This window comes from Gallus gallus, chromosome 3 (assembly GCF_016699485.2).
Source record: "Gallus gallus isolate bGalGal1 chromosome 3, bGalGal1.mat.broiler.GRCg7b, whole genome shotgun sequence".
Classification (NCBI taxonomy): domain Eukaryota; kingdom Metazoa; phylum Chordata; class Aves; order Galliformes; family Phasianidae; genus Gallus; species Gallus gallus.
Genome location: NC_052534.1, coordinates 75,231,438 through 75,258,753, shown reverse-complemented (window position 1 = coordinate 75,258,753; position 27,316 = coordinate 75,231,438). Strand labels below are relative to the sequence as shown.

Genomic DNA, 27,316 nt, shown 5'->3' with positions numbered 1-27,316 from the left:
TCTAGATCTGCTGTGTTTTGCAACCTTATTCTTGTGAAACGCGTGGCTTGGAAGTGTGCCCCTTGGAGGCTTTCCCTTTTCCTCCACACACATTATGGGGTGCTTGTCTACAGAAATATGTTAGGTGAGGAAAATATGTTCTTTGTATGAAAAATAAACTCATGCTCTTCTTTCATAGTTTATTTTTAACAAAATACCTTTGGCTGCACCTCTGCTTTTTTTTCAGTGTTTAGAGATGGTTATCTTATCAGAAAATTCCCTGTTGGAATAAATTCATGTGGTTGATGCTGCTCTCATTTCACAGCACACGAGCTGGCTTCAGCTTGGGTTTATTTGGGACTTTTTCTGCTCCATTCACAGTTAACAATAAGCTGTTTTCGCAATACATTAGTAACCTACTGGGAAGTGAGACATCCTGGTTAAGTGATTTATTTATTGCAGTTAAGCAATGCAGAAATTCAGAACCCATAAACCTGAACATGCTTGAGCATATTTCCATAATCCAAATGTATTGTTCATAGCCGGGAATGCTTTGTCGACCCAGCTTCTGGTTCTCTTTCTTTTTTTCACGTTGCCTAGAGACTTTTATGCCTCCTGCCATTGAGTTACCTGAAACTGCGACTTCGCCCTGGCTGTTCTCCAGGCTGGGGCAGAAGGAGATGTGCTCTGCATGGCTGGGCCAGCCCTTTGCTGGGGGGACATTGCTGATGAACCTGTGTCTAGAACCATAGAATAGCCGGAGTTGGAAGGGACCCAGAAGTATCATAGAATTATAGAACCTCCTGAGTTGGAATGGACCCATAAGGATCGAGGTGAGGATGTCAGCAAGAAGCAACAAGAGGCAGGCTGTTGCCACTCAGTCAACATAGAGGAGCTGGTGGGGACAGCAGGAAGCAAGCCCTTCCCCCACGCCCTGGGAGATGCTGGAAGGAAAGCTTCCCATGCTGGAATGAGCTGTTGCCTCCTACTTCTGAAAGGGAACAGGAGAAAATACTTGCTTTGAGAGACCTAAGTTCCACAGTGGGTGTGGGCTTTTTCCCTTAGATCTGGCCCTTCAGATCAATCATGGGGTAATTAATCAACATTTAACATTTTCAAAGCAGCACACAACTGTTAGCTACTGACACAGACATTTTGTCTCCAGCATTATTATGGGTTTCAGTGCTACTTTGCTGTGAAGAGACTGAGTTCTGAAGACATTACCAGATAGTCAGGGATGGGAATTTCTGTGTTCAAACAGTGCTGTCCTGAGCATGTTTTTTTGTTTACCTGGAATAGCTTTCACACTCAGGAATTTCTGTAAAGTCTCAGAGAGTTAATGTTTGTCTTCTGTTCATTTAAGGCTCAGTTCTTGAAGTGTTTGCTTATTCTATAGCTGATATAGTAGGACAGTTTATCTTCTCTTTCAGTGTGAGTCCTTGGGTTGAAAAATAGACAATGGCAGAAGAAGCGATAAAGAAATAGACGTACAGATGAAGGGTAGTATAATGCTTCTTCATCTCATAAAATGCCTGATGTAGAAAATTGGCATTCTTTGTGAAAACCATCAGTGATCTTAGCAATGATAGGAACACTGCTTTCCAAATTGCACTGAAATAAAACGTACAATGAACAATTTCAGAACTGTTCCTACTTAACAGTTTGTAAGGTGATGCTTTGAGATGTACTGAAGAGATGCACACACGTGCACACGTGTATACGTGCACATACACTTCCTAGGGTAGAAGTTAGTTCTTGACTCTCCCCTTCTGAATCTTCTTTTAGAGGTTTATATGGGTTAGAATTCTAGGGAATCACTTGTTCTAGGTCTTCTTTTTTTGTACAGCACTCTCTTATGATCTCTTCACTCTTTGAACCTCTTTCAACATTGATTCTTCTGCCAGTTCTAGGAGAAGCCTATTTCTCTTTTCCTGAAATGTTTCACTTTTTATTTCTGCCAAAGGATGATCAAATGTAGCTCAGTTACATGTAAATATTCTTTTTCTCTTGTCATTTCATGTAGAATTTTAATAAGCCATTTGTTGGGGATTTACCTTTTTAATTTGATTTTACTGTCAAATTTGTCTTTTTTATTTACTTCTTAAGCTATATATCATCCATCTCTCTAATTAAAGCTTTTCTGTCCGTCTATTCATTTGGGAGTTGTCCTTGATTACACTACAGGTTGATTTTCTTGTGAATATTTTAAATTCTATTTTTATACAGTTTAGAGATTGGTAATGTTTAAAAATAAGCATTGTCTAAAAACAGTCAGCAGGCCTTTGGCAAAATGAGGTTGGCTGTCCTATACATTAAGTCACCTGGAGAGACTACAACTCTTCCATTTCTTTTGAGGGGAGCATATTGTACGCAACCATCCAGTAATTTTTGTTTCTGTTGCAAAGATGGTACCCATTACAATCTATGAATTTTCCTGTTAAAGTTACTTTGTTGTACTGAGCGGAGTTAGAAGTGGTTGACAGGTCTGTGCTCCAGAGGTGCAGTCCCTCGTGAAGTCCCTTTGTGCATGGTCACAAAGCTGGATCTGAGTTTGTAAGGAAATCTGATGGGTGGATGGTTGGACTGGGTGATCCTGTGGGTCTTTTCCAACCTTGGTGATTCCATGATTCTATGATTATGTGAGAGTATCCTTACACGAGTAGAATATCTCTTTTGTAGGTTACCATCAGGATAAACTGAAATGTTGCAGAACGCAGAAAAGGAGTTCTCAGCCTTTCCTACAATGATGTCTGTCAACTGTTACTATTGCAGGCTTGCTTCAAGTAGAGAGATACACGGGAGAAGGAGAAAAAGAGGATATAATTCTGGTCAACTTTTATGCATAGAAAATCACCTTGATTTGTTGGTATTTTCTTCTTGTTCACAGCATGGCCGGACCCCCCTGCATCTTGCTGCCCACAAGGGTCATCTCCACGTTGTCCAGATTTTGTTGAAAGCAGGTTGTGACCTGGATATTCAGGATGACGTAAGTAGATACAGCCTCTGTTGTTCCATCAGTAATTTTGCAAATGAGAATAGGCCTTCGCTTTGAAGTAGGATTAAAAGAATTCAAAATCTGTACCTATATTTTCTAATTTGGAGATGCAGCCTCTAATTTGGAGATGCAAAGTTGCATGGGAGACAAAGTAAAATGTGGTGTTTTTCACTGAGTTGCTTGCTCCCCGTGCTCCAGCTGCAGAGCTTTCTGAGCTCTCTGGTTGTGCCAGGCTGGTGTGAGCAGCCTGAGAGCCATTGTCTGTTGTTCGGTACAGGGATTAAACAAGAGCTTGTTGTACCATACGGGAGACCACTGGAGGACATCTGGTAGGGGATGTATTTGTTGTGATGTTTGCCTGAAATGAGAGATGCTTTTGTGTGGACACATGCCTCAGCATGTTGGACAAATGCCTAGAGACTCAACCCATTGACCGCCATGGTTGATATGGGACGGTCTCATCTGTCAGGCTGTTGTATGGTAAAGCATCAGCACAATGCAAGCAGCTTTGAGTTTAGCAAATGGTAGTTTGTTTTCATTCAATAAAATACGTAATTTATTGGAACTTGATGGTTTTCCATAGAAATGGATCTAATTTTGTTCCAAGCTTTAAGGCTTGTTGCAGGGATGGGTAACAAGGTTTTAGTTACCTTACTCTGATGAATGAAAATGTAGTTTAATAATCGTGATTTCCCCTAGATTTGTTGCTAACTTCTGATTGTGGACTGACACAAATTCAAGGAAGATTTGCTTTGTTTCCCTCTGTAGTAAAGAAGGTGTAGGTTTTTCAAGGGACTTAGAAATCCAAAGGTGGCTAGTAGACGCACCTGTACGACTATTAGGAAGATACAGGAAATGTCTAAGTGCCTTTTGAAAATCCATTTAGGCATTTATTTGCATCCAGCGGGTCTCAAATGTCTATAGAAAGTAGAAAACTGGTTTCCTTCTCCACCTGAGTAGCTGCTTCCCCATGAGATGCGAGCAGTCAGCGTCTGGCAAGGATACAGCTTTACATCCAACTTTGTACTGCGGTATTTTTATTTCTAGGAAGAAACTTTGTTTCCTGCTTTCTTTATGCTTCCTCTATATCTGTCTGCGTAATGGAGAGGATTTGCAAGTGTAATGGGAGCGTCGGTTTGCTCAGATGTGTTCTGAGTATGTTTTTAGACATCTCCCAGTAGAAATGATTCATCAGGTGTTTAAGACAAAATTGCAGGTACCTTACAAATACAGTCAGGGTTCCTGAGAAACACAAGTTGCTGCTCTAGGACTGCAGGAGCTTCCACTGATTTGCTCAGATTGGGCTTCTATGAAAACTGCTTTTTGAGTAAGTCTGTTTTCCTATTTGTTTATTTATTATCAATCCTCTAGTCATAAATTCCAGGCTGTTCATCTGATGCATTAACCGTGAAGGAAAATAGTAAATCAGTGCTTAGCACCATTTCATTTTAGTGAAGAGCCTTACACTGCAGAAACATTCAGCTCCTGAAAGACCTTATTTCACTTACCTACCAAGGTCTTCTCAGGGGCTTTGTTCACAACGATTGGATCTGGCTCCTTAATGTGGTGACAGTTCTGAACAGAATAGGTGCATGCTTGACGCTGTTTCCTAAAAACATAGTTTGTTTTTTGGCTCAGTATTTAGTACCAGTCATCCAGTTTGAAACCAAGGAGAGCTTAGGTAGTTGCTTTGTCTTAGAAGGTGGGTTTCAATTTGTCTCAGAGGAGGAGGAAGACTGAACTCCAAGTGAGGATTTTTTGCTTGTGAAAGGTATTAACTTAATTATTTCTGCTTTCCTTTTACATAGGTCTTCAAAGAAGGTTCTTTATGTTTTCTCCTTGTATAATTCATTTTTACACTTTATTTGTGCCATACAGAAGTGCTGATATTCTTTTAAAATTGCCATCTATCGATTATGCCTTCGATCACTTCTACAGTTTGCTTATTTGGCATTGAAGGCATTTTAGCATCAAATGTTGATTAACATGATTACATTTCATTTCAGGAATACATACTGAGGTTCAGAGGTGAAATTGGTCATGAGGGTGAGGGTATCATATTTCACTGAAAATTAAAGTACTTATTTGACTGTTGTCTGTAGAATTATGGTAACAGAAAGAAGTCTTCAAGTTCTGAAAATCTGTGTTTTATTTCTCTTAATAACAAGAGATCTCCCAACATTTTATTTTGGAGTTGACTGTAACTAATAAATCCAGTACTAAATTTTCATCTGCTACGTGACAAGCAGAAGCTTTAAAATTGCTGAATGCTATGGAGAGATTCAAACACTAACTTTCGTGTTCTACAGATATATTCTTTAAAACACAGCAAGAGCCGTGAGAATTAGTTGAAGAATGACCTCCAGTGGCCTGGAGTGGGATTATTATGAATTTAATCCGGCGGAGTCCAGCTCTGTAGAGTACGCAACCCCGGGAGCTAATTCTTTCCTTCTCCCAGCCAATACCGAAAGTTCTTACTGGGATCCCAATGCAATCTCTGACTGGTCAATGAGTATTCATACAGCTCACACCTCAGAAATAGTCAAGGAGAAAGTTGTCCATGTGAAGGAAATCAAGGACGAGAAAGATAAGAAAAACCAGAAGAGAAAGGCTAGAAAGGAACCTAGAAGATCAGAGAGAGAGAAGGAGGTTAGAAATTTGTGCATCAATCCTGCCTTGAGCTTCACTTCTCCGTGCCTGCATGCTGCAAAATCTTGGACTGGCAGCCTGGCATGTCAGCTCTTGGAGGTGCATGACTGCATGGCGAGCTTTGCACTGGGTGCTCTGCATAGTTTCCTGCCCTGTATGCACTCTCTGGAAGTTTAACTAGAGAAAAAAGGTTACCTTTGAAACTCTGAAAAGGCCCTGGAGCTTCTCTTCTGGAAGCTCCAGTTTAAGAAGCAGAAAATACTTTCAAATGGAATAATCCAGGGTTCAAAATAATTTCTAGGTGAATGTAAATATGTGAAGTGGCTTTCTCCTGTACTCCCATTTAAGTCTCGTTTAGTGTCGTATAAGCTGTAGTTTCCTTCATTCATGTTTATTTTTTTCATGCCTTGATCACTTGTGCTGGTCATGCATCATCATTTGTCATCCAGAGTGAAATTCTTCCTGCTGTGTGTTTGTGATGACTGTTTTTCTTCAGCAAAGGAGGAGGACACTGGCACTGGGGAGCACTAGGGCGTATTTAGTTGCCTTTGTATCCAACTGCTTTAGAATATTCAAATATGCTTGTATGTTCCTGAGACCATTTTACACTTGGTTATATATTCCCTTTCAAATGTTTTAAGCTTTCAACTGTAAATGTAACGATAAAATTTCAAAGTTTAAGTCTTCAGAGATTGAATGCATGAGGTTTTTCTCTTGATTCTGGTACAATTCTGTAGCCAAATAGTTTGATGATTTCTGAAAACGTGAAAAGACAGAGAGGAGGGAAAGCCCGACATTGGAGGCAGTTCTAAAGGAGTCCAGGAACTGGAGGATGCTCTGGAGAAAAGGAATGTGTAGGAATACAAAATGTGGTGGTGATAATATTTTTTTTTTTTTTAATCAGAAAAAGGGAAAAGTAATGCATATTGCAAACTAGTGTAAAGTAGATCTTGTTGAATTCAGGAATTAGAGTCTATAATAATGACTCCAATACCTCTGTGCTATTCCTCTATTGTGACAGAGGCAGGAGAGCTGGGAGAGTTAGTAACAACTACCTGAAACTCTTTTATAAGTTGCTAGCTTTATTTTCTTCCCCATGGAGTGAACTTCGGCTATGATATAGACAACTGTCCAGTTCCCATGTGTCTGTGCCAGTTGTTGCATCCACTGCTTGAAGTTAGTCATCAAATGAAGAAAGTCAAGGAGCTTGGTAGGCAGTCTTAAAACACCACCTGGCCTTGCCAACACCAAAGTGCTAAAGGAAATGATAATGACAAAATCCATGGAGAAGGTCAATGTGTAGATATGTACCTTTCTTCAGGATTCAGAACCTGCAGCCCTCTGCTGAAAGCAGTCATTTAAGCTCTCTTTCAAGGACACAGTTTCATATTTTGGAGACATCTTCAGGCCTTTCTGTGCAATAGCTCTGTTGTATATGGAGTACTCCGGATGTACACTCCCTCATTCTTTCCCCAAGGAATGCAAACCCATGTTCCTGGTCTCCTGCCAGCATCTCCCTCTCTCTAGCCCAGTGAATACAGATGTTTCTCTTGATGGTGGAGTAATTTTGACACAGAAATGCTCTCATGGCAAGACAAGCTGGGTGAGTCTCATCACCACTGGCACTGGTTCTAGCAAGTGTGCTGAGAGTTGGAGGGGGAGCACTTTTGGGTGGGCTGAGGCAGGGCGCAGCATGAGGTGCACAAAGGCCTCTTGGGCTCCATCCCATCTCCAGTGCCTCGTGGTGCTGTGCACGCTGCAATGTCCACAGACTCTGGGTGGAAATGCCCAAGTTTTCATTGCTTTCAGGACTAGGCAGCAATTAAGGCAGGGGATTTGAGAGACACCCGTGCATTGCATCTCTACATCTACATCTTTTAGGTGCCTTACATCTACCACATCTCACTTAAGCACCTCAGTGTCCTTTTGGCTTCTGGCCTGTGTCTGCATTTAAGCAAGCTTGCTTCTGTTGTTTCTGTCAAGGTCACATCTGTGTAACACTGGAGTTATCGCTTCTCATTGTTCCTGGTTTGCAGCCTGTTCCTAAGGTGTAAATCACTTGCAAATAGAACCATAAACTGTGCCCAACATAATAGCCTGTGCAGCTAATGTGCGCTTTCAGGTGATTTTTTTCCTTTGGCTGTCTAGACCGGTCCCTTAATGCCTTGCTAAAGGCGGAACTCTGATGAACACTTTCAGAGGCAGTTATTTTAGCAATTTAATAAAAAAGATACATGAGTCAGTGATTGCACTGCCTGAATGTACAGACTCCGAGAGAAATATAGCTCATCTTTTACATCTGGCTCCTTAAAAGGCCAGGCAATGGTTTACTCCTCTACTAATGGGGAGGAAAGATAGGTTAAAAATAGAGTGATGCACTCGGTGTCACTTTATACTCGCAATATGTGACTTATGCCTGGGCTGCTCAATAGCTCACGACACAGGAGGAATTATGATGTATTGGTTCAGCTTCCCTGGCATGCAGTCAATGTGTATATGCTGAGGTGTGAGGGAATGGTTCACAGAACCCTGTCCTAGTGGCTGAGGTTGTGGGAACTGTCAAAAAATTGGGATCTTCGAGAACTTCACTATCTTGCTTAGGACAGGCAGGACCTGAGATGTCCTCTGACACTCCCCCGTGCAGGAATGAGCTATTTACAGACCTGAGGACCAGAATGCAGCACAGGGCAAAACCTATGCATGGCTCCCAATGCCACCCCTCTATGATAACTGTCATGGGGCTGGGTGAATGACAAGAGCGGTCTTGATTGAAAGTGGCACGTGCTAAAGGCAGTCCGTTTGTCCTCCCATCTGTGATTGATTTTCCAGGCTTCAAAGAAGCAAAAAGTTGAAGCTTCCTCTGTCAGAATGGCAGATGTCTGGGGAGATCTCACTGCAGCCTTCCAGTAGTTAAGGGAGCTAATAAACAAGATGGAGACCGGCTTTTTACGTGGTCTGACAATGATAGGAGAAGGGAGAATGGTTTTAAAGTGTAAGAAGGGAGATTTAGGTTAAATATTAGGAGAACATTCTTCACTCATAGAGAGGTGAGGCTCTGGCACAGCTGCCCAGAAAAGCTGTGGATGCCCCATCTCTGCAGGCATTCAAGGCCAGCTTGAATGAAATGACCTTTGGACTCCCCATGGTGTTTTAAATTAGGGATGTTAAGTTCTTCCCTGGCTTGTTTGAGAACAGATTCCTATGCAGGAATAGTTTCTGGAAGCTATCTGACACTTGCACATGTGAGATAGTTTGTTTTGGAGGTTTTCCACAAGGTTTTGGTTATCTGTAAGTAAATACACAAGCTCAGTGAACTTGCGGTGCTTTCAATTCTGCTGTACTTCTTCAAAAAGCCCCAGTTGTTGGGACCGTTCTTTTGTTTGTTTAAATTCTCTTAAAATACATTGCTGTCCTTAGTAGGAGCAGGAGCAAAAGTAAGAACACGTGACCATTTATAAGCCAATTTAATGATTTACTGATGGTGAAAGTTAGCATTACTGAGGATACCGAAAGGCAGTAGCTGGCAATGATTGTCTTGCCCTTGTGGAGTAATAACTATTTTGGTGTCGTTAGCATAAATACCTCACTGAGAGCAATTTTTAAGTCAGCTGCTAATTGCCTTTGAGAACAAATGATTGAAATTATCCAATTATGTAAATACTGTGGGACAGAAAATAAGGAAATCCGTCTAGTTCTTGACGTAATCCAGAATTCTCTGATAAAGATCTGTAGCAGAGAAATTGTATATTTATTTAGGACTAGCTACCTGCAAGCTTTCATTTCTTCTGCAGATATATTGCATATCTCTGCTTTTCATATACTTTGGTGGACGTTGTCTGGGTAAGCAGAAGCAGGGTGGGTACCCCTTCCGTTGTACATTCTTTCCCAAAAAGGCCACGTGCAGCTCTGAAGCTGGTCTTTTTGCCCAGACTCAAGGGCTGTGCTTCTGCATTGCGAGTTTAAAGCAGCTTCAAAGAACAGCCATTGTGAGAGCAGTGGGGACACTGCGGGTTGGTTTCCCATCAGTTGGGGTCTTACAGCACTGCAGAAATCCTCCCTTTTTTCCTCTTTTCTCACTGTCTCACAACATGCACGTAAAAGTACTTAGCTGGCCCTGTGGCAAGGCAGGGAGAGGTAATGTCTGGTGTGTGAGGAGCCATGTCCTGGTGGAGCAGCAGCCCCAGTGGTGCAGGGACCTCTGAACCTTCCCTGATCGAGTCTCCCTAGACTTGCATTTCTGGAAGGCTTGTTGAGAATGAATCCTGGGCTCTGTAGTTCAGGAATAAGTTACTAGAGGGGAGATAGATGGACGGTTAGATGAGATGACTGCATCAGCATCATTTCTTTTGGAAACTTAGCAATAAATGAAATGAACTGATGCAGCAAACTTGTTTATCGCTGCAACGTGGCAGGTAGATGGGAAGAGAAAGCCTTATGGACCTTACAGTTGCTTGCATGGAAGAAGTTGGTCTCACAGTTGTGGTCTTCATCACAAAATTACCTCTGCTCTTAGCACTAACTGGTAAGTCCATCAGAGGTGCTGAAGACCCCTACCTCATCTCATGCTCCTTATTCTTAGCAGGGTTGATAGAGCAGACAGATGGAGATGGGGAGATCCTCATTCTTTTAGTGTAAGTAGTGAGAGATCAATGTGATAAATTACAGCAGCCCACAATTCCCTTTAGTTCCACACAGATACAGTTGATTACTAGGTGTATAGTGCCAAACGTGTTAGATTCACTGCTTTCTAGTACTGGCATATTTTTAGAAGACTTCAGTGCAGTATATGGGATTGTGATGAGTTGTAAACTTCTGAAAACAGTTGCTTTGTAGCTCTCTGATACCTACAGTAACTTCATTAACCTTGGAAACTAACGATAGATTTATGGGGACCGTTTTCAAAGACAAGCTTGGATTTAAACAGCATATGTGTTGATGATGCAGCCTGCGTGTATGTGTGTTGAATGTGTTTGCATTGTCAAAATCAGGTGGCAATGATCAGGATTAAAAATCTGCTTCTTTTTGCAGGGTGATCAGACAGCATTGCATCGGGCTGCTGTCGTAGGGAACACCGATGTCATAGCATCTCTCATTCAAGAAGGGTGTGCTTTGGACAGACAAGACAAGGTAACAGGCAAAGCAATGCTTTGGAGGATGGCAGCCTTGCCAACCAGGAGTATTAAAGTTTCGTAGAGAAAATTATAGTAATGCTCCTAAATAAGTATCTGATGCTTTGAAAGTGATTAAGACAGTTACACTAGAATAAGAAAAAATCCATTTTTTTTAATATTAGCTACTGATTTAGTTATTTTTGAAATCAAGGTGATCATTTTTGATGTAAGAATCTGTTCTCTGCTCATTAATGGGGGAATTATGACTACACTGTGCCCTACCCAAAACACTGCACGGTTTCCTGTAGTTATCTCAGAAGCTGAGAGTTTCAGGCTGTAAATTTAGTTTGTAAATAAATGTAATTAATTCCACATTCCCAGCCAAAGCTTCGGTGCTATTCTTGGCTTGCTGGGACAAGTGGGAAGTAGGTGAAGGCAGAAAGAGGTTGAAGACAGAGTAGAAAGGAAAAAGTACCCAGGATGTCTCTGAATGTTATTTGGTTTGTATCTGCCTCTGCTAATAATAAAATAGTAAATCAGCTATTAGGAAAGGAAAAAGCTTTATTTCTTAAGTGGCCAGGTAGCACATGCAGCTGCTACAGACTTAATGAAGTGTTATTTGGTGTGTGGACTCAGTGCACTAAACTGCTCCTCTTGTTTGTGTGCTTCTCAGGATGGGAATACTGCTCTTCATGAAGCTTGTTGGCATGGGTTCAGCCAATCTGCCAAAGTGCTTGTCAAGGCAGGAGCTAATGTCCTTGCCAAAAACAAGGTGAGACACATACAGAAGGCGCTCTCGTATCTGGCATAAGATGACTGACTCTCATCACCGGAGGTTTCTGGTCATGGGATATCTCAGTAGGTGGGAGACCAGTTCCCATTGGGGTTTTTTCCTTCTTTTGCATTTATTGTGCCTGCATGGCTCCTCTACGGGCATTGGGATATTCGTATTTTGACAGCTGACGCAAGAGGAACTCAGTGGTTCTTTGAGTACATCAATTATAGCTGAGAAACACTGCCAGTCCTGTGGAGGTCTCCATGGTGCTTTGACTTAACCTAGGTGAATTCACTGTGAGCGGTGTGATTTAAAATGAATATGAATTGTATTAATTGGAATGTGGCATTCAGAATCTTTTCAGAAATTGAACAGTCAAACGAATGTAAGCCAGAGAGGAAAAAAGTAGTGCATCTTTTCCTAGAGAGTTCTTCCTAATACATTAGTGTAGACTTGTAGCAAAAGTTCATGCTGAACCTGGATTATCCTTCTTTTGGTATTTATAGTATCTTGAGAACACTTTAGAGGAAGGAATAACAAAGCAAGGCATATTAGTTCCTCAGGAACTGTGATGCTTGTGGGAGACTTGTCTTCAGCTCACTAGTTCAAAAGTAAATAAAAGGAAATAATTCAGGAAATTGCAGTAGCAGCCAGTGTTAGGAGCTGAGGTAGGGCTTAGACTGCTGTGCCAGTGGGTGGGTTAGGTTGCATGGTTGGCACCGTGCCACAGGAAGGAGGGCTTTGGAACGCCGGTCCCAAAATCTCTGAGCATTCCACAGGCAAGTGAGAGAGTATTTCAGTAAATGCAGACTAAAATGACAACTGGAATTGTTAGGGATGAAAGGAGAGGAGCGAGACAGTGGTGAAAGTCTTATGATCAGCACAGTTCTTTGTGTTTCTGTGTGCACGTGTGTATTTGTGCAGCATGTAAACATGTATTTGTACAGCTGTTGTGGTTTGTACTTACATCATCTTTATGTGTGTTCCTTCTTTTACATTAGCCCAATTTCTAATTCTAATTTTCTGTAATTATTTTTTCCCGTGTCCATCTAAATTTGTGTCAAAGATACTTTAGACAGCTTCCCATGTTTACATGTAACAGATGATGGTACCTGACTTTATAGGTTACTGAACCATTATGCACCTACCCCTAGGTGTGCTTGTCTCTGTGTATATTTATGTACAAAGCTGTGGGCTTAAGAGGCAAATCTTGTTATCCTGCATGCTTGAATGCCTCAGGGTATTAAGAAATGTAGTTTATAATACAGCATAAGTCATCTGCTTGGAGAACCTCTCCTAAAAAGCATGTGCACGGAATAGCTCAGCATTGCGAGCATCTGAGATATGGCCGGCAGCCTTTAGCACTGTATGAGGCCTTCCTGTGCTGCCCTTTTATGTCATACCTACATAAACCTCTCCCTTCGCATTTGATCACTCAAGTGCTTTTTAATGGACAGGACCCATTCAGGAGCTACTGAAAAATGAGGGATTTGTGAGTGCTTGCACACATGCACTCACTTTCACTCCTTGGCTTTCAAGACAAATGAAGAGCTTAATTGTGCTTAATCCCAAAATGGCTTCCCTGGTCTCTCAATTTCTAGTGCCCATGATGACAAGGCATCACTTTCTTGATGGCTTTTCTGGCAGCCAGGGCAAAGTGCCATGTGCAGGAGCACCCTGAGGCCCCTTGGCTTACCTTGGGGGCTTCGACTGAATACCTCTCCCCACCTTGGTGGTGGGGCAGTCGAAAGTGGGCTTCTGGGTTTGCCAGGCCCTGCTAAGCAGCAACGCACAGGAGAATTTCACTGTGTGTTTTCCATAACTCCCAGTTAATTTCTCCTGGGACTGCCTGGGGAACTTTTATATACACACTGATATACACTGTGCTGAGAGTTGACCTTTTGTAATTCAAACCTTGTAGCTTTGATCAGTGTCTTGAAAGCACGGGGGACAGATTAAAGGACATAATGCAGGTGAAGAGGCAGTCTTTTGTGAGTAAGCAGAACCTCTCTACGTGGTCTGATTGCGTTTCTGGCTCCCTGGAGACAAGAAACCCCAAACATTTTCAGGCCAGCAAAAGCCAAGTGCAGTAAGATCCTTGCCAGGGTTAGAAAAGCAATACACAGGCAAGCTCATGTTTTGGTTTCTCTCAGTAAAAAAAAACAGCATGTTTGCTTCTCTCTGGATCCTTTTTTGAGTTTTAGGCATTTTGTAGCACTTTGAGAACGTAGACATGGACAGAGATAACTAAAGAAGGAAAGCATTCCGGAGGGAAAGGGAGCAAGGCTGCCTCGAGGAGTACCAAGGCATGGGAAGTTTTATTTCTTTAAGTGCATTATGCTGCTCTTTGATCCTGATTAACCAGAAGTTTCTAGATTCTTTGCTTTCAGCAGACAGACTCAAGCAATGCAGACAGTGTTACACTGTCCAGTTTCTGATTTTACTGTGTCCCACATAAGTCATTTCCAGGATGAAGGGGGTGTTTCAGTTTCCAGGTTCGTTCAGCTCACAGCTTTGGCTGAAAGTGAATTGCCCACCTCTGGGGGAATGTTCTTGTGGGGTACTGCCAAGGTTTTACTCTGTGAAGTTTCCTGTCCAGTTTCTGAACACGGCTTTTATATTTCCCTGTGTTTCTCCAAGGCAGGTAACACACCTCTGCACCTGGCCTGCCAGAACAGCCATTCCCAGAGCACTCGTGTCTTACTTCTCGGAGGATCTCGAGCAGATCTCAAGAATAATGTAAGTCCAGTTTCAGAGAGCTTTCCCCCTATTTTGTAAGGGATTTGACATGATGAAGGAACGCAGCCCTCTAGGTGGAAGCCAGGCTATTATGTCCCACTGAATAGCATCGTGGTGGCAGGGGAGTGCATGGGGCCCTCTCTGCACCCAACTGTGGGAACCCCTCTGAGGCTCAGCTCTGACCCCACTACCCACGTTCTTCATTGTGGGTGACACTGGATGGGGTTTCCAAATCAAACAGGTTTGAGGTGCAGGAGAGCAGATCTTGTGTGAGAATGTGAGTGCAGGGCTTCATAATTCCAGCTTTTCTCATCAGATAGATAAAGAATTGGTGCCTGCACCCTCTGTTCCCCAGCTATTGTTAAACCTTCCCAGCTTTGTGCTGAAGAGAAGACAGCACTGCTGCTTAGTGGAGATGTGTGGTGTTTGCTTCTTTATGATTTAATGGGTTTATTTCTTCCCTGAGCACCATGATAAGTACAAGCTTTCGTTCTGCAGTGACATGCTTAGCGCTTTGTTTCTGTTTGCAGGCAGGAGATACCTGTCTGCATGTGGCTGCTCGTTACAATCACTTGCCCATCGTTAGGGTGCTGCTCAGTGCTTTCTGTTCTGTCCATGAAAAGAACCAGGTCAGTGCATGAATTTCATTGCCACGCTGTTCCCTTTGCATATGGCTCCTTGTTGGAAAGAGGGATTCCTGCCCAGTAGTCGCACCTCACTGCGTGCATTTCACTGTGCTACCCCATGCCTGAGCTTCCAACAGTAGCTTAAAAACAATGGTTTATTCTTTTGCCATCACGTTTGCATCTTTTTTTTCAAGCATTTCCTATTTATGAGGTTCTACAAAGGTGTGTTGGTGCAGAAAGGGGTGAGAGGACATAGGGCAATGTGGAGTGAGGGGACAACAGTCTTGAATCCTTACCAGCTCTGTGCAGAACAAGATGGGCATGGGGCTCAGCCACATCATGGGGCCACGTTCCTCTCCCTTCCCCAGATGGTGAGGATATCACAGCCATTACAGAGACACCATGTTGCAGTGCTCACTGCTGGTCAGCTGCCACGGAAGAGCATATTTCTTTGCATTACTTTGCTACCTTTTGCAGTAGAAGGAATTAAAGACACAGAAGAGTGAGGAAAAAGTATGCTTTAAATGCAGAGTATTGAAAGACATGGCAGGAGAGGCAGTAAGGTTTTTGCTGGTCTGGAGGGGATAGGGATGTGCCAGTGATTCCCTGAAGCCAAGCTGCAAGGCAGAGGGGGCAGGAGGGCATCATGTGCACAGGCACAGCCTCCCTTTGACAGCTGCTGGCTCTGCTGCCTGAACCCAATCGCCACAGTCTTCACCTCAGTACACAGGAACAGGGCCAGGCACTGTGTGAGCGCTGGGCCCGTATCGCCTCCTGGCTGTATTCCAAAGCCTGTTTTTCTTGGGGAATCTCACAAAGAGAACCCCAAGCATCTCCCTGCTGTTAATTATCCCGTTATTTTTGAGTAACACGATACACGACCACCTGCGAGCCGACTGATCAGTCCTGCAGAGGGTGCCCTATGTACTTGCTGGGGTGCAGCTGAGCTGTCTCCAGGTTTGGTTGAAACAGATGGGCAGTGCACCCTCCTGCCCCCTCCTCCCAGCTCTGCACTTCTGCAGACCAGGCCTCACTGAGGCTCTATCAGCCTGCTGACCTTGCAGCATCCCTTGGGAAGCCGAGGGTTCTGCAGGCTGAGACCCATGGGTTTGCTACAGGCTGCTTTCTGCTTTGTAACTCACAGGCAGGAGACACTGCGCTCCATGTGGCTGCGGCCCTGAACCACAGGAAGGTGGTAAAGCTGCTGCTGGAGGCAGGGGCTGATACATCAGTTGTCAACAATGTAAGTAGGACGTGGAATTGCTTTGGTATTTTATATTAGTGAAGACTCTTCCTAGTGCTGGTAGAAGATACTTGCATGTTGAATGAAATCTGGGTGAATGGAAGCAGAAAGTTACTTCACTTTTGCACAGAGCACGTGTGGACCTTGGGTGGAGAAATCCTCCCCTAGAAGTGAAATGCTGTCCTTTTCCCCTCAGGCAGGTCAGACCCCGCTAGAGGTGGCCAGACAGCACAACAACCCCGAGGTTGCGCTCCTCCTCACTAAAGCTTCACAGGTATGTTGCAAATGCCTTCTGTTGGCAATAAGCTCTGGCCCCGACACAGGTGGGGTTGAGGCCAGCTCTGGGAGTGGAGCACTTGGTCAAACACTGCGATCCTCTGCCTCAGGACAGCGATGTACTGAGCTCAGGAGCGGTGTTTCACAGCCATAAATGCCAGCACTGCTTGGCCCATCAACGTGCATCTGGGAGTGCTTTCTCCTTTATATGTTGCCTTTTAGTAGAGGTGACAGCACGTCTGCTTTATTTCTTAGCTTCTGGTCAGGAAGAAGCGTGACATCGCTGAGTAACGGTGCTGTCTGCCTCCAGGTCTCACGCTTCAACCGTGGAAGAAGCCTGAGGAAGAAGAGGGAGAGGCTGAAGGAGGAAAGGAGAGCTCAGTCAGTACCACGGGATGAAGTGGTGCAGAGCAAGGTACAGCCTGGCATTACCACTGCACCTCAGCACAAAGGGAGCATGAACAGAACTCACTGGGACAGAATCTGTTCGGCTCTGCCACTAGTGCATGGTTGCAGCAGCTCTGTGTGGGACAGCCTGAGGAGTCTGGGGGAGGTCTGCGGTGCTTTGCTGTCAGTGAGATGCTGCAGGTTGGCAAATGGAAGAACACCCACCTTTTCCCTGTTTCTGCCTTTGCGTTGCACAGGGCAGTGTCTCGGCTGCTGACGACACGCAGAGCAGCGACCAGCCAGCGCAGGGGAAGACTGAGCTGAAGGATGAGCCCCGATCAACCTCCCCAGATCCCAAGGGGAAGAAGAGCAAAAAGAAGAAGCCAAAAGAGAAGGTATCAGTAGATTTCGAGCAGCAGAGAGAGAAAGGATCATTGCTGAGGGCAGCTGTCCCTTCGGTGTGGCGTGAGCCAGGGCAACAGAGCTTCCGTGCTCAGAGGCAGAGCCTTCTGACAAAACTGGTTTCTGTTGGGGAAAACCTCTTGTTGAGGCTAACATTGAGGGTCTGTAATAAATCTGGCTGTTGTGCTGACGAACACCTCCACTGTGTAGTCACTGCAGATGGATTTGTGTTGCAATCAGATTTTTGCTGCAGTTAACACAAAGAGTTTGTCCGGTTCCCACCAGGAATGGCTTACTAAGGGGCCACTAATTAGGGAAAATGTTGTGTGTTTTACACAGGTTTCCGCACTCTCGGACCCCATTTCCCCAGCTGACCAGCAGACACTCCCTCGGCCCCAGCAGAACGTGCCCAAACGCAGAAGCAGACATCACTGCAGCTCTCCGCCTGCTCCCCACGAGGTGCGGGCCTACCAGCTGTACACGCTGTACCGAGGGAAGGACGGGAAGGTGATGCAGGTGAGTGTGCTGTGCTCTCATAGGGATGTGCTGAACAGCACCTGCAGTGCACACGGTCAGGGAATCAGATGGCAAATGCACTTCCTTCCAACTACACTTTCAAGGGTATGAGATAATGGTAGTGGATTTTTTTTCCTTGTTCAGGCATCAGATGTACTTTGGCATGAAGCGTGGTAAACAACAAGCTGATTTCGTCTGTGCTAAGGAATAGCTCATAGAATCATTAAGGTTGGAAAACACCTCTAAGATCAACTGGTCCAACCGCCAGCCCATGCCTACCATGGCCACCAACCACATCCCTCATTGCCACATCCACACGGTTCTTGAGCACCTCCAGAAATGGTGTCTCCACCACCTCCCTGGGCAGCCCGTTCCAAAGCTCAGTAAGTTTTTAGAGACAAGGTGTAAGACAGTCATTGGGGATGGCACTGGAATTTTTATGATACGTTTTGAAATAGTAAGATTTCTGTCAGGAAAGATAAAGAGCTTTTCCAGTGAAAATAAATGAAAGTACTGTATGAGCACTGATGTTTCCTACCTCAACTCAGTGCTCGAGTGTACTCAGTACATTTCGTTTCAATTCTTTCTGTTCATTGCAGCGAGTCTTTGGGGATTCTAGGATTACTGGAGGCAGGAGCTGTACAGAAATTGGTTCACAGACAGGAGTAACAGCTCGAGTGCATTTATTCAAGTTTAGAGATGATTATTTTACTCCACTCAATGTGTTTTATTCTGAAAATATTTATCAGCATCGAAGCAGCATAGAATCAGACAGCAGGTTACCCTGTAGACATTGCAGACTTCTGTATTGTTGCTTTCCAAACATTGTCCTCCTGCGCCTCTGGGAGGTCTTCCTTTCATTTCATTTGCTTCTCACATCCATCCACAGTTATGTGTTTTCTCTTGCTATACTTAAGAAGTTCAGCAGATTTTGAAGATGACTCAAGTCGGGTTTTCCAGCATCTCATTGTGTAACATGGGGGAAATTTCCAGGCAAGGGCATTATGGGATTATCCTAATGGCGGGTATGAGGAAGGAAGGAGGACTTCTCTGATGCTAAAACGAGGATGTCCCTGCCCAGAGTGGCATGCTCATCTTCATGGTGGGAAGATGAACAGATAGAAAAGTAGAAGGGAACAGATAGGACTTGTATACAAATGTGATCTATTAACAGAGATTAGCATAGTAGAGCTAGATTCCCTAACAACATTTCCAGAAATACACAGTACTTCTCTCTCCCTTTCTTTTTAGCTTGTCTATCATCTTTGGCACCCTCAGGCCCTGAGGGTACAGAACTTCTTAAGTACTTTTCTGAAGCTCTCTCTAGCACACCACGAACAACCCACCTTCCTCTACACAGGGAATAGCCCCTGCTCTGTGAAATGGCACTGTAGGGCCAAAGGAAAGAGGGAGGCTCCACTGCAGACAGATACATCAACAGAAATTAGACTCCATACAGTTGAGAATTACAGCACTGAGAGCAGGGTACAGGCCTGTGAGGTGATACCTTCTCATATGACACGTGGTGCCACAGGATATACAATCTGACCACACTGCTGCTTGCTGCCCCAGCGCTGAAATTTGTTCATACAGATGAGATCAATCCTCTTCTAGTCTGTATTTTTCCAACTTAATGCACTGTTTGCTGAGCTGTAAGATATTATCAGGAGGGTGAGATAGAGTACACGGTACAGAACAGCCCAGCGCTGACTACAGAAAGCTGTGGTAATGTTCCGAGTGCACTGACAGGACAGAGGATGTAGCAAACAAATGTTTTACTCCTTTCAGGCACCGATAAATGGATGTCGTTGCGAGCCCCTGATAAATAAACTGGAGAATCAGCTGGAGGCAACCGTGGAGGAGATAAAAGCTGAGTTTGGGACTGTACAAGATAAGATGAATATTAAGCTGGGCCAGATGGAAAGCAAAACTCAACATCAAGTAAGAATATGACCCACATGATTATTAGAAACATACCCTAAGTGTAAACAATATTTTCATTGTCACGGTTCGCTCATTGCTTTTTCTGTTGTAAAAATGAGGCTGAAATGTAATACTCAAGACCAGGGAACTGTGGCATTCCACAGGCATCTAACGTTGCAAGCCGCGGTCTTGAGAAATACGCATTTGATGGGTAAGTGGCTTCAGGTGCTTCTTTAGACAATAATCCTAAACTGCTTGAGGCTCTAAGAGGGAAACTTAAGAGACCAAATGCTGTCCTATGGCTGGTAGTTTCATAATTGTAGAAATCCCTTTGGTTGGATTGCTTATACTGATGTTCAAGATCCTTTACATTATTTTTAATGTAATTTTCATTCATCGGATAATTTTGTGATTGAACCTTTCTGCAAGCTTGCAGTTGGCAACATTCCTAGAAATGAAGACTGAAAGACAGAATGTGCTTTGACTTCCAGGGCTCACAGATGGAGGTTTTGTTTTTTTAACATGATCGCCTCAGCTGCACTGTGCTTTTCCCACAGCTCCGTGTTTTAGACAAGCTTATGGCTGAGCGGCTGTCTGCAGAGAGAACAGAGTGCCTCCATCGCCTGCAGCAGCACAGCGAGCTGGAAAAAACAGAGGGAGAAAAGCGGCAGGTAGGGATTGTGGTGCTGCTCACTGCTAGTTTACATGGAACGGCTTGAGAGCTATGTTCCAGCAGGCAGAGAGAAGAGTGGAGATTTGAAGAGTGGAGAGTGTTCAAGGAGTGTTTGGATGTTGCGTTGAGGGATATGGTTTAATGAGAGCCATTGGTGATGGGTGAATGGTTGGACTGGGTGATTCTGTGGGTCTTTTCCAACCTTTGTGGTTCTATGATTTACATAGGCAGATAGTGATAGGATGGGGGGAAATGGCTTTAAACTAAAAGAGGGGAGATTTAGATGTTAGGAAGGAATTCTTCACTCAGAGGGCAGTGAGGCGCTGGTACAGTCTGCCCAGAGAAGCTGTGGTGCCCCATCCCTGGAGGCACTCAAGGCCAGGTTGGATGGGGCCCTGGGCAGCCTGAGCTGGTGGGTGGCACTGCCCACATCAGGGGGTTGGAACTGGGAGGGCTCTGAAGTCCCTTCCAACCTCATCCATTCTATGAGTTATGTAAAAACTGGTGGAACAGGCAAAGGAACTTCAAGGGACAAATTATTCCTGTTCACCACCTGGCAAAGTGAAACCCAGTCTGACCATTGTAATTGAATTAGCTGGGATCTCTAACAAGGACACTTGTACAGATTCCTACAACTAATCTTTTAGCAGTTGTGCTTCAGCTGTCACTTAATAATAGGATGTCTGTAGGAACATCAGCAAACAGTAAGAAAGCCATTAGATGCATGTTGTTTCTTTTACTTCTCATTTGGTCACATGTCCTGGAAATCTTCCCCCCTCTCAGCCTGATCTTTTTTACTCCCCATGTACTAAAAGGCTGCAGTTCTTCCCCCTGATGTTGGCAACAGTACACCATCTCCAAGCTGTGTATTGCTGCCAATAAGCAAGTCCTCTTCAGATGCTTGTTTAACCAACATTACAAGAGTAACTGTTCCAGTAGAGATCCAGCTCTTGTCCCTCTAGCTTCTGCACAAACTCACCATTAAAACAGGGTGAGAACATTGTATTTATCTACTCACACGTACAATTTGTTTTCTCATTACCGTATTTCTTATAAGAATGAAGAAGCCAATATACTTTGTGCTAGTAAAAGGTCATGACTTTTTGTAAGAGGGTTCTGTATGCCTGTCGTAAGGTGGGCTGCTCTGACAATCTGAGAATAAACTACTAATTAAGCTACTTTGTCTCACACTCACAAAACAGTTTTCTCCAAAGAGAAATACGTAGCAAATTTTAAAAACTTCAGTTTTTACTTTATAGTAAGAGATTTATTATATTGGCTTCTGTGAATGTCTAAGCCATTCAAGAAAGGAGTGATGTTGGCCTTTCCTGAACGTGTGGATTAAATAAACGTTCATGCACATAAGAGTTCCTGACCTAAACTCACAATTCCATGTGAAAAATGGGGAGATCTGCTCATTTCTAAAAGGATCACTGGCAAATGCCTCCACAGTTGACACTTACTAAGCATCTTTGTAATTTAAAAGCTGTTAGTAATGCATCATTTAGCGTTGGATTTGTCTTTATCACCAAATGAACAGAAAAGCGGAGGTTGGTATAAAGCTGTGTCCCTGAAGTGTCTAATTTCAATTTCTGTCTTAGAAAAATGGCAGCTGTGAGCACATGATGGTGCTTGCACTTAGAAGGCACCTCTATGATTAAGCAGGTCAGTCTTGACCAGAGGACTTATATTTGAATGGGCTACTTTAAATGCAACTCTGAAAGGTGGTATCTTGGACTAAAGAGGTGCCTTTCATTAGCAAATGTGTAGTTACTCATCTTTTCTGATTTACAGCCTTCTAAATACTCCCCATGGCAGCATGCAAAGCTGCCCAGGGAGTGATAACAGGCTAGGTTCTCTTTGTCCTTGCTGCACGCTCTTAGCAGTCCGAGAATCACAAGATCACCCAGTGTGTGTCTTCTCTTCCTCATAGATTTCCTTGGTTGATGAGCTGAAGACTTGGTGCATGTTGAAGATTCAGAATCTGGAACTCAAGCTTTCTGGAGATTCCAGGTCATCAAGGCCAAAATCAACTCTGTCCACATGCGAGTCTCTGACCGAGACACTGGACACTGAGAACAACCCCCACAGTGCCAAGGACTGCAGAGCCACCCAGCCCCTGCTGCCAGCTGAGGGCTCCCACCAGCACTCCTACATGGCGCTCCCGAACAGTCTCTTGGAAGACGGGGGAAGGAGCAGAGTCCCAGTGTCAGAGCAGAGCTTTGGACAGCAATTCTGCATTCAGCAAGATGGCACCTCAGGTACAACCTTGTCAGGTACTTAGGTATCATAGTTATTCACAGGTGAGATATTTAACTGAGGGATCCTTTTATTATCCAACTATATCCTGGGCTGCATTAAAAAAGGGGTGGCCATCAGGGAGAGGGAGGTGGTTGTGCCCCTCTACTCGGCTCTTGTGGGGCTTCATCTGGAGTACTGTGTCCAGGCCTGGGGCCCCCAGTACAGGAAGGACACAGAGCTCTTGGAATGGGTCCAGGGGAGGGTCACTAAGATGATCAGAGGGCTGGAGCGCCTCTCCTATGAAGAAAGGGTGAGGGAACTGGGCTTGTTTAGCTTGGAGAAGAGAAGGCTCTGGGGAGACCTCATTGTGGCCTTCCAGTACTTGAAGGAAGCATATAAACAGGAGGGGGAACGGCTGTTTATGAGGGTGGATAGTGATAGGACAAGGGGGAATGGTTTTAAACTGAGACAGGGGAGGTTTACGTTAGGTATTAGGAGGAAGTTGTTCCACACAGAAGGTGGTAATGCAGTGGAACAGGTTGTCCAGAAAGGTTGTGGATGCCCCATCCCTGAAGGCATTCAAGGCCAGGCTGGATGTGGCTCTGGGCAGCCTGGTCTGGTGGTTGGCAACCCTGCACATAGCAGGGGGGTCGAAACTAGATGATCATTGTGGTTCTTTTCAACCCAGGCCATTCTATGATTAATATCACAGGTATTAATTCTGTCTGTGTATTTTCTCCTATCTATATGCACAGTATTTTGGGAATAAACTTGAAGGCAGCCACTGGGAGTATTTTAAGATATGGTTGGGTGGAATTACACTGACTCTTCCCAGTGCTGTCACTGTGTGTTTGAAACCAAGACCTTTTATGCTCTGAATAACGTTACCTACTTAAATTTCTCCAGCTTCCCCTTCAGAGCTATTTCCATTCTGTCTGTCTGAAGAAAGTGTATTGCATTTAGTGCTTTTCAGAGGAATGGATCCAGAAGCGGTAGGATCCAAGGATGTGAAACTGAAATACACACTTTCCCTGTTAATATATAAATTACAGGGCTATAGAATAAATCTTGTGCTTCTTCCACTTTTTAATTATTAGTTCATTATGGAACTGGAAATAAAACACCACAGCTGAGAACATTACATCCATTCAGGGATCATGACCACCTGAGGATCTAGAAGGATCTGGTTCAAACAACTTCTCTGGTCAGGGAAGCTTCTGAGGAAATAAGAAACAGGAGGAACACAGTTCCAGCTCAGGTCTCCAAAGCCAAGGAGAGCTTCTGTAAAATACATGGTATATACCCCCCAAAACATTAGTTAAAGAGCACATACATGGATGTTGATACCCTACTAGAAAAGAACGACAGAGGACTGTAGAGATCTTGCAGCATAACTAGCATGAGCAGCATCAAAAGTTGTTGTCTTTGCAAAACTAGTAGGGTTTCAAGTCTTGTAGAAGGATGGGATTGATAAACATCAGCAGACACATACGACTGTAGGAACCTAGCCTGATCTTTGTTATGTGTCCTTTTGTGAAGACCTTTGATTGGTGGTAGTCTGCATAGTGCCTCTCTCTCTCTTTTATCTTCATGGTCAGGCAATAGAATAATGTGACAAACTAATACAAGCCTCTACAACATACACATAGCATGATGCATGGGAAATTGCACCAGACGCTTTAGAATACAAGGAACACTAAAATAAGTGCTCAGAGCTTTTCTGAATATATATTTTTATTCTGTAGGTGCAGAGCAACAGTTAATCGTTGCTGGAGCAGTACAATCTTCAGCCCCTGCTCAAGATGTCAGGCCAAAGGACAAAGCCGTTAGTGCCAGCACGTTCCACCGGTTCCAGCAGGAGCTGCCCTCCTCTGAACTTTTGGGGTCCAAATCAAGACATGTTCGGGTTCAAGCTGCTTTGCAGCCCTTGACTGAACCTGCAAAGACAGAACCACAGAGCTGCTACTTCCTCAACAAAGGAACTCAGACAAAGAAATCCAGCAAGAGCGGGCAGTCGAGGCACAAAGCTCTGCACCACGCAGGGGCACCGCAGAGCCAGGAGCAGCAGCATTCCACTCTGCCTGTAGGCCAGTCACCGGGCCCTGCGCTCAGAGACACCTCGCAGGCACTGGAGATTACGCAGTACTTCTTTGAGGCTGTTTCCACTCAGATGGAGAAGTGGTATGAACGGAAGATTGAAGAAGCCAGGTGCCAGGCTAATCAGAAAGCACAGCAGGACAAAGCTGCGCTTAAGGAACATATCAAAAGCTTGGAAGAGGAGCTCAGTAAATTAAGGACTAAGGTGCAGAAAGAAAGCTAGCATTCACCAAGCAGGCCAAGTCAAGCAGCGGGACTCATTTTGGAACCTGCACAGGAATCTGGATTATCAATACATATTGATACATATTTGTAGTGCCTGATACATCCAAGCAAAACGGTCTTTTTGGGGGGGAATAGAAGTAACTTTGGAAACTCCAGAACCAAGGAGACTTCATACTCAGACCATAACAATGAGATGCTGCAAATGAGATCCTTTCTTTGTTATTTCCCAGAGTCCGTTAATTATCGCACTCTCAACTTTCAGGTGCTGCTTGGAAACAAATTGCATTAAAAACCAAAATTTCAGAAAAGGGAATTTTCTTATTTCCACATAGGTCATACGTGGCTGGGTTCCACTATATGCTACATGTAAATGTGGTACTGATACTAAAATAAATCCAGGAGGTTGAGAGCTTTCGACTTGATGAAGTGATTCCTCAGTGATGAAGGGCTACTGATATTACTTCAGATGCTTCCCAGGGCCTTTAGAGAGATGCTACAGAACCAACTCACATTACAAGTGTAACGCAGGGGAATGATGGCAGGTTTCCTGCTGGGAGAGGCCAAGCTCCCACTGTGTGAGACATCAAGGTGAGTTGTCCTGTTAGGTAGGCTTCTGTTGCCATGTTGCTTTTCTTTTGGTTTACATTATTAAAACAAATGCTGAATTAGGCTGTTCTACTGGTATCATACTAGCAGAACTCCCTGTGGTTGGTTACACTGATGTTGGAACCATACTGAGTAATCTGATGGAGGAGTTGTGTTTAAGGCATGGATGACAGATAGTTCACCGTTAAAGCATAATTGTTACAGAAATCTCTTTTCCTTCAAGCAACGAATGACTGAATCCTATACTAATACTGAAGAGGTCTGAAAGAAGTCCTTTATCTAGAGAGGTGAAAGCTTGGCTCCCTGTATGCAGATGTTTCTTTTCTGAAGGGTCAGGATTTTCTCCCATAGGCTTTGTCAGGACTTTCTGCCCTTGTTCCTCTGAATGATTCTGCTGTTTTCCCCCTTGTACCTCTAAAGCTGGACCCTGGCGGATCTGCAGGGCATAGCACTGATCTCACACAGTTCCACAAAACAGAACTCAACAATGTTTTTAAATTTTTATGGATGTTTTGCAACAACGGTTAAAAAAAAAAAAGAACAAATTTGCAATGACTGCTTTTGGCCAAACTGATGGCCCCCAACTTGTAATTCACAGAGCGTCATTTTCAATTGGATTTGATTCAACAGTAACACCTAAATTCATCATCTGCATCTGAGCCCTGATGTGCTTATGTGTTGCATAAACTAGAGACACCGTAAACTCATACCTGCATCCCTGTGGGATTTCTTCCTCATGCCTCTGGGAAGGCTCCATCAGATTCTCTTGATATGAGTTAAGTTTACTGGTTATATCACAGTGGAACCACTGTACAAAACCAACTCTGAAACAAGATGGTACCGTTATGCCAAGGAGAAAAGAAGTATTTTTTCTATACTGTGGAGCCCTAAAAACAATACAAAATACAGTATTGAAGATACCATTAACAGATCAGTAATTAAGCTTTTTGTCTTCTTAGCAGATGTATAAAGCAAAGAAAAACTGTATTATATAACAATATTTTTTAAAAGTTCCTCTTAATTCACTATCAAGAAAAGAAAAGTGTACCTGTGTTATGGAAACACTAGTTTGATCGCTCTGACTTCCACAGTCATATAGACACTTTCATACGTTTACAGTTTTGTTTAAGCTACTGTAGAAACACAGAAGCATGCTATTTAAGTTTTCTATCACCTTGATAAAGTGACTGTTTTGCCAAGTAATTAAAATAAATGTTGCTCAGAATTCCTGTGTGGTGGTGGTTTCTATCCAGAGAAAGCAAAGTTCCCTCACCTGAATCAGAGGAGGAAGCAGAGAACTGGACTTCCAATTCCAAGCCTTTGTGCCTGTGCCTATAAAACCTGGGAGGCAGGTCTGCCAGCTACAGTACAGACAACAGTAACCTGCTGAAAGAAAGAAGGATCCTAATACGTGCTGGAGTTGCACTATCACGGATGTCACCACTTCACGGGGCTCCAAGCTCTACCAGCACTGCTGTCTCTGAAGTTCTGAGACACCCAGTTTTCTTCAAGCAACTTTAGGGACCCAGACAACACCATAAGTCACTTTACGAACACATGGGACAAGAACGTGACACCAGGGATTGTCCTTATGACAGAACCACAACCTTGTGCTAGCACAGTCAAAGCATGATTTTGGAATCTTGATCTCTAATGCTTTAATAATTTGAAATCATACTGCTAAGGCTGACCTCTGAGATTGCGGGATGTCCTTGTGATTTTCTTGTAAAAGAACAAGCAATGCAGATGATGTCATTTACTCTTCTGTAGTTTCCACATGGCTCATTTGCTGAAGCAGAACATGAAAAGAACATGCTGCCAAAGGCTGCTGGTGACTACTGGCTCTTCCAGCA

The 27,316-nt window shown here is 43.8% G+C and overlaps 1 protein-coding gene across 15 annotated transcripts in view; it reads left to right on the top strand.

Annotated features, from left to right (window-relative positions):
- ANKRD6 (ankyrin repeat domain 6) overlaps positions 1 to 26,688 on the top strand; it is a 107,020-nt gene extending 80,332 nt beyond the window's left edge. For 6 of the 15 annotated variants that reach the window (XM_025149322.3, XM_015284698.4, XM_025149323.3 and 3 more), the window contains 14 exons: positions 2,867 to 2,965; positions 10,652 to 10,750; positions 11,408 to 11,506; positions 14,150 to 14,248; positions 14,779 to 14,877; positions 16,019 to 16,117; positions 16,314 to 16,391; positions 16,704 to 16,808; positions 17,038 to 17,175; positions 17,522 to 17,698; positions 19,487 to 19,639; positions 20,179 to 20,292; positions 22,228 to 22,570; positions 24,281 to 26,688. In XM_025149322.3, the coding sequence (XP_025005090.1) occupies positions 2,867 to 2,965; positions 10,652 to 10,750; positions 11,408 to 11,506; positions 14,150 to 14,248; positions 14,779 to 14,877; positions 16,019 to 16,117; positions 16,314 to 16,391; positions 16,704 to 16,808; positions 17,038 to 17,175; positions 17,522 to 17,698; positions 19,487 to 19,639; positions 20,179 to 20,292; positions 22,228 to 22,570; positions 24,281 to 24,855 (2,277 nt within the window). In that variant the 3' untranslated portion in view covers positions 24,856 to 26,688. Of the gene's footprint in view, positions 1 to 2,863; positions 2,966 to 5,283; positions 5,624 to 10,651; positions 10,751 to 11,407; positions 11,507 to 14,149; positions 14,249 to 14,778; positions 14,878 to 16,018; positions 16,118 to 16,313; positions 16,392 to 16,703; positions 16,809 to 17,037; positions 17,176 to 17,521; positions 17,699 to 19,486; positions 19,640 to 20,178; positions 20,293 to 22,227; positions 22,571 to 24,280 lie in introns of those variants that run through there. The other 9 variants (XM_040697840.2, XM_040697842.2, XM_040697841.2 and 6 more) reach the window with 6 other exon arrangements.
- The last annotated feature ends 628 nt before the right edge of the window (positions 26,689 to 27,316 follow it).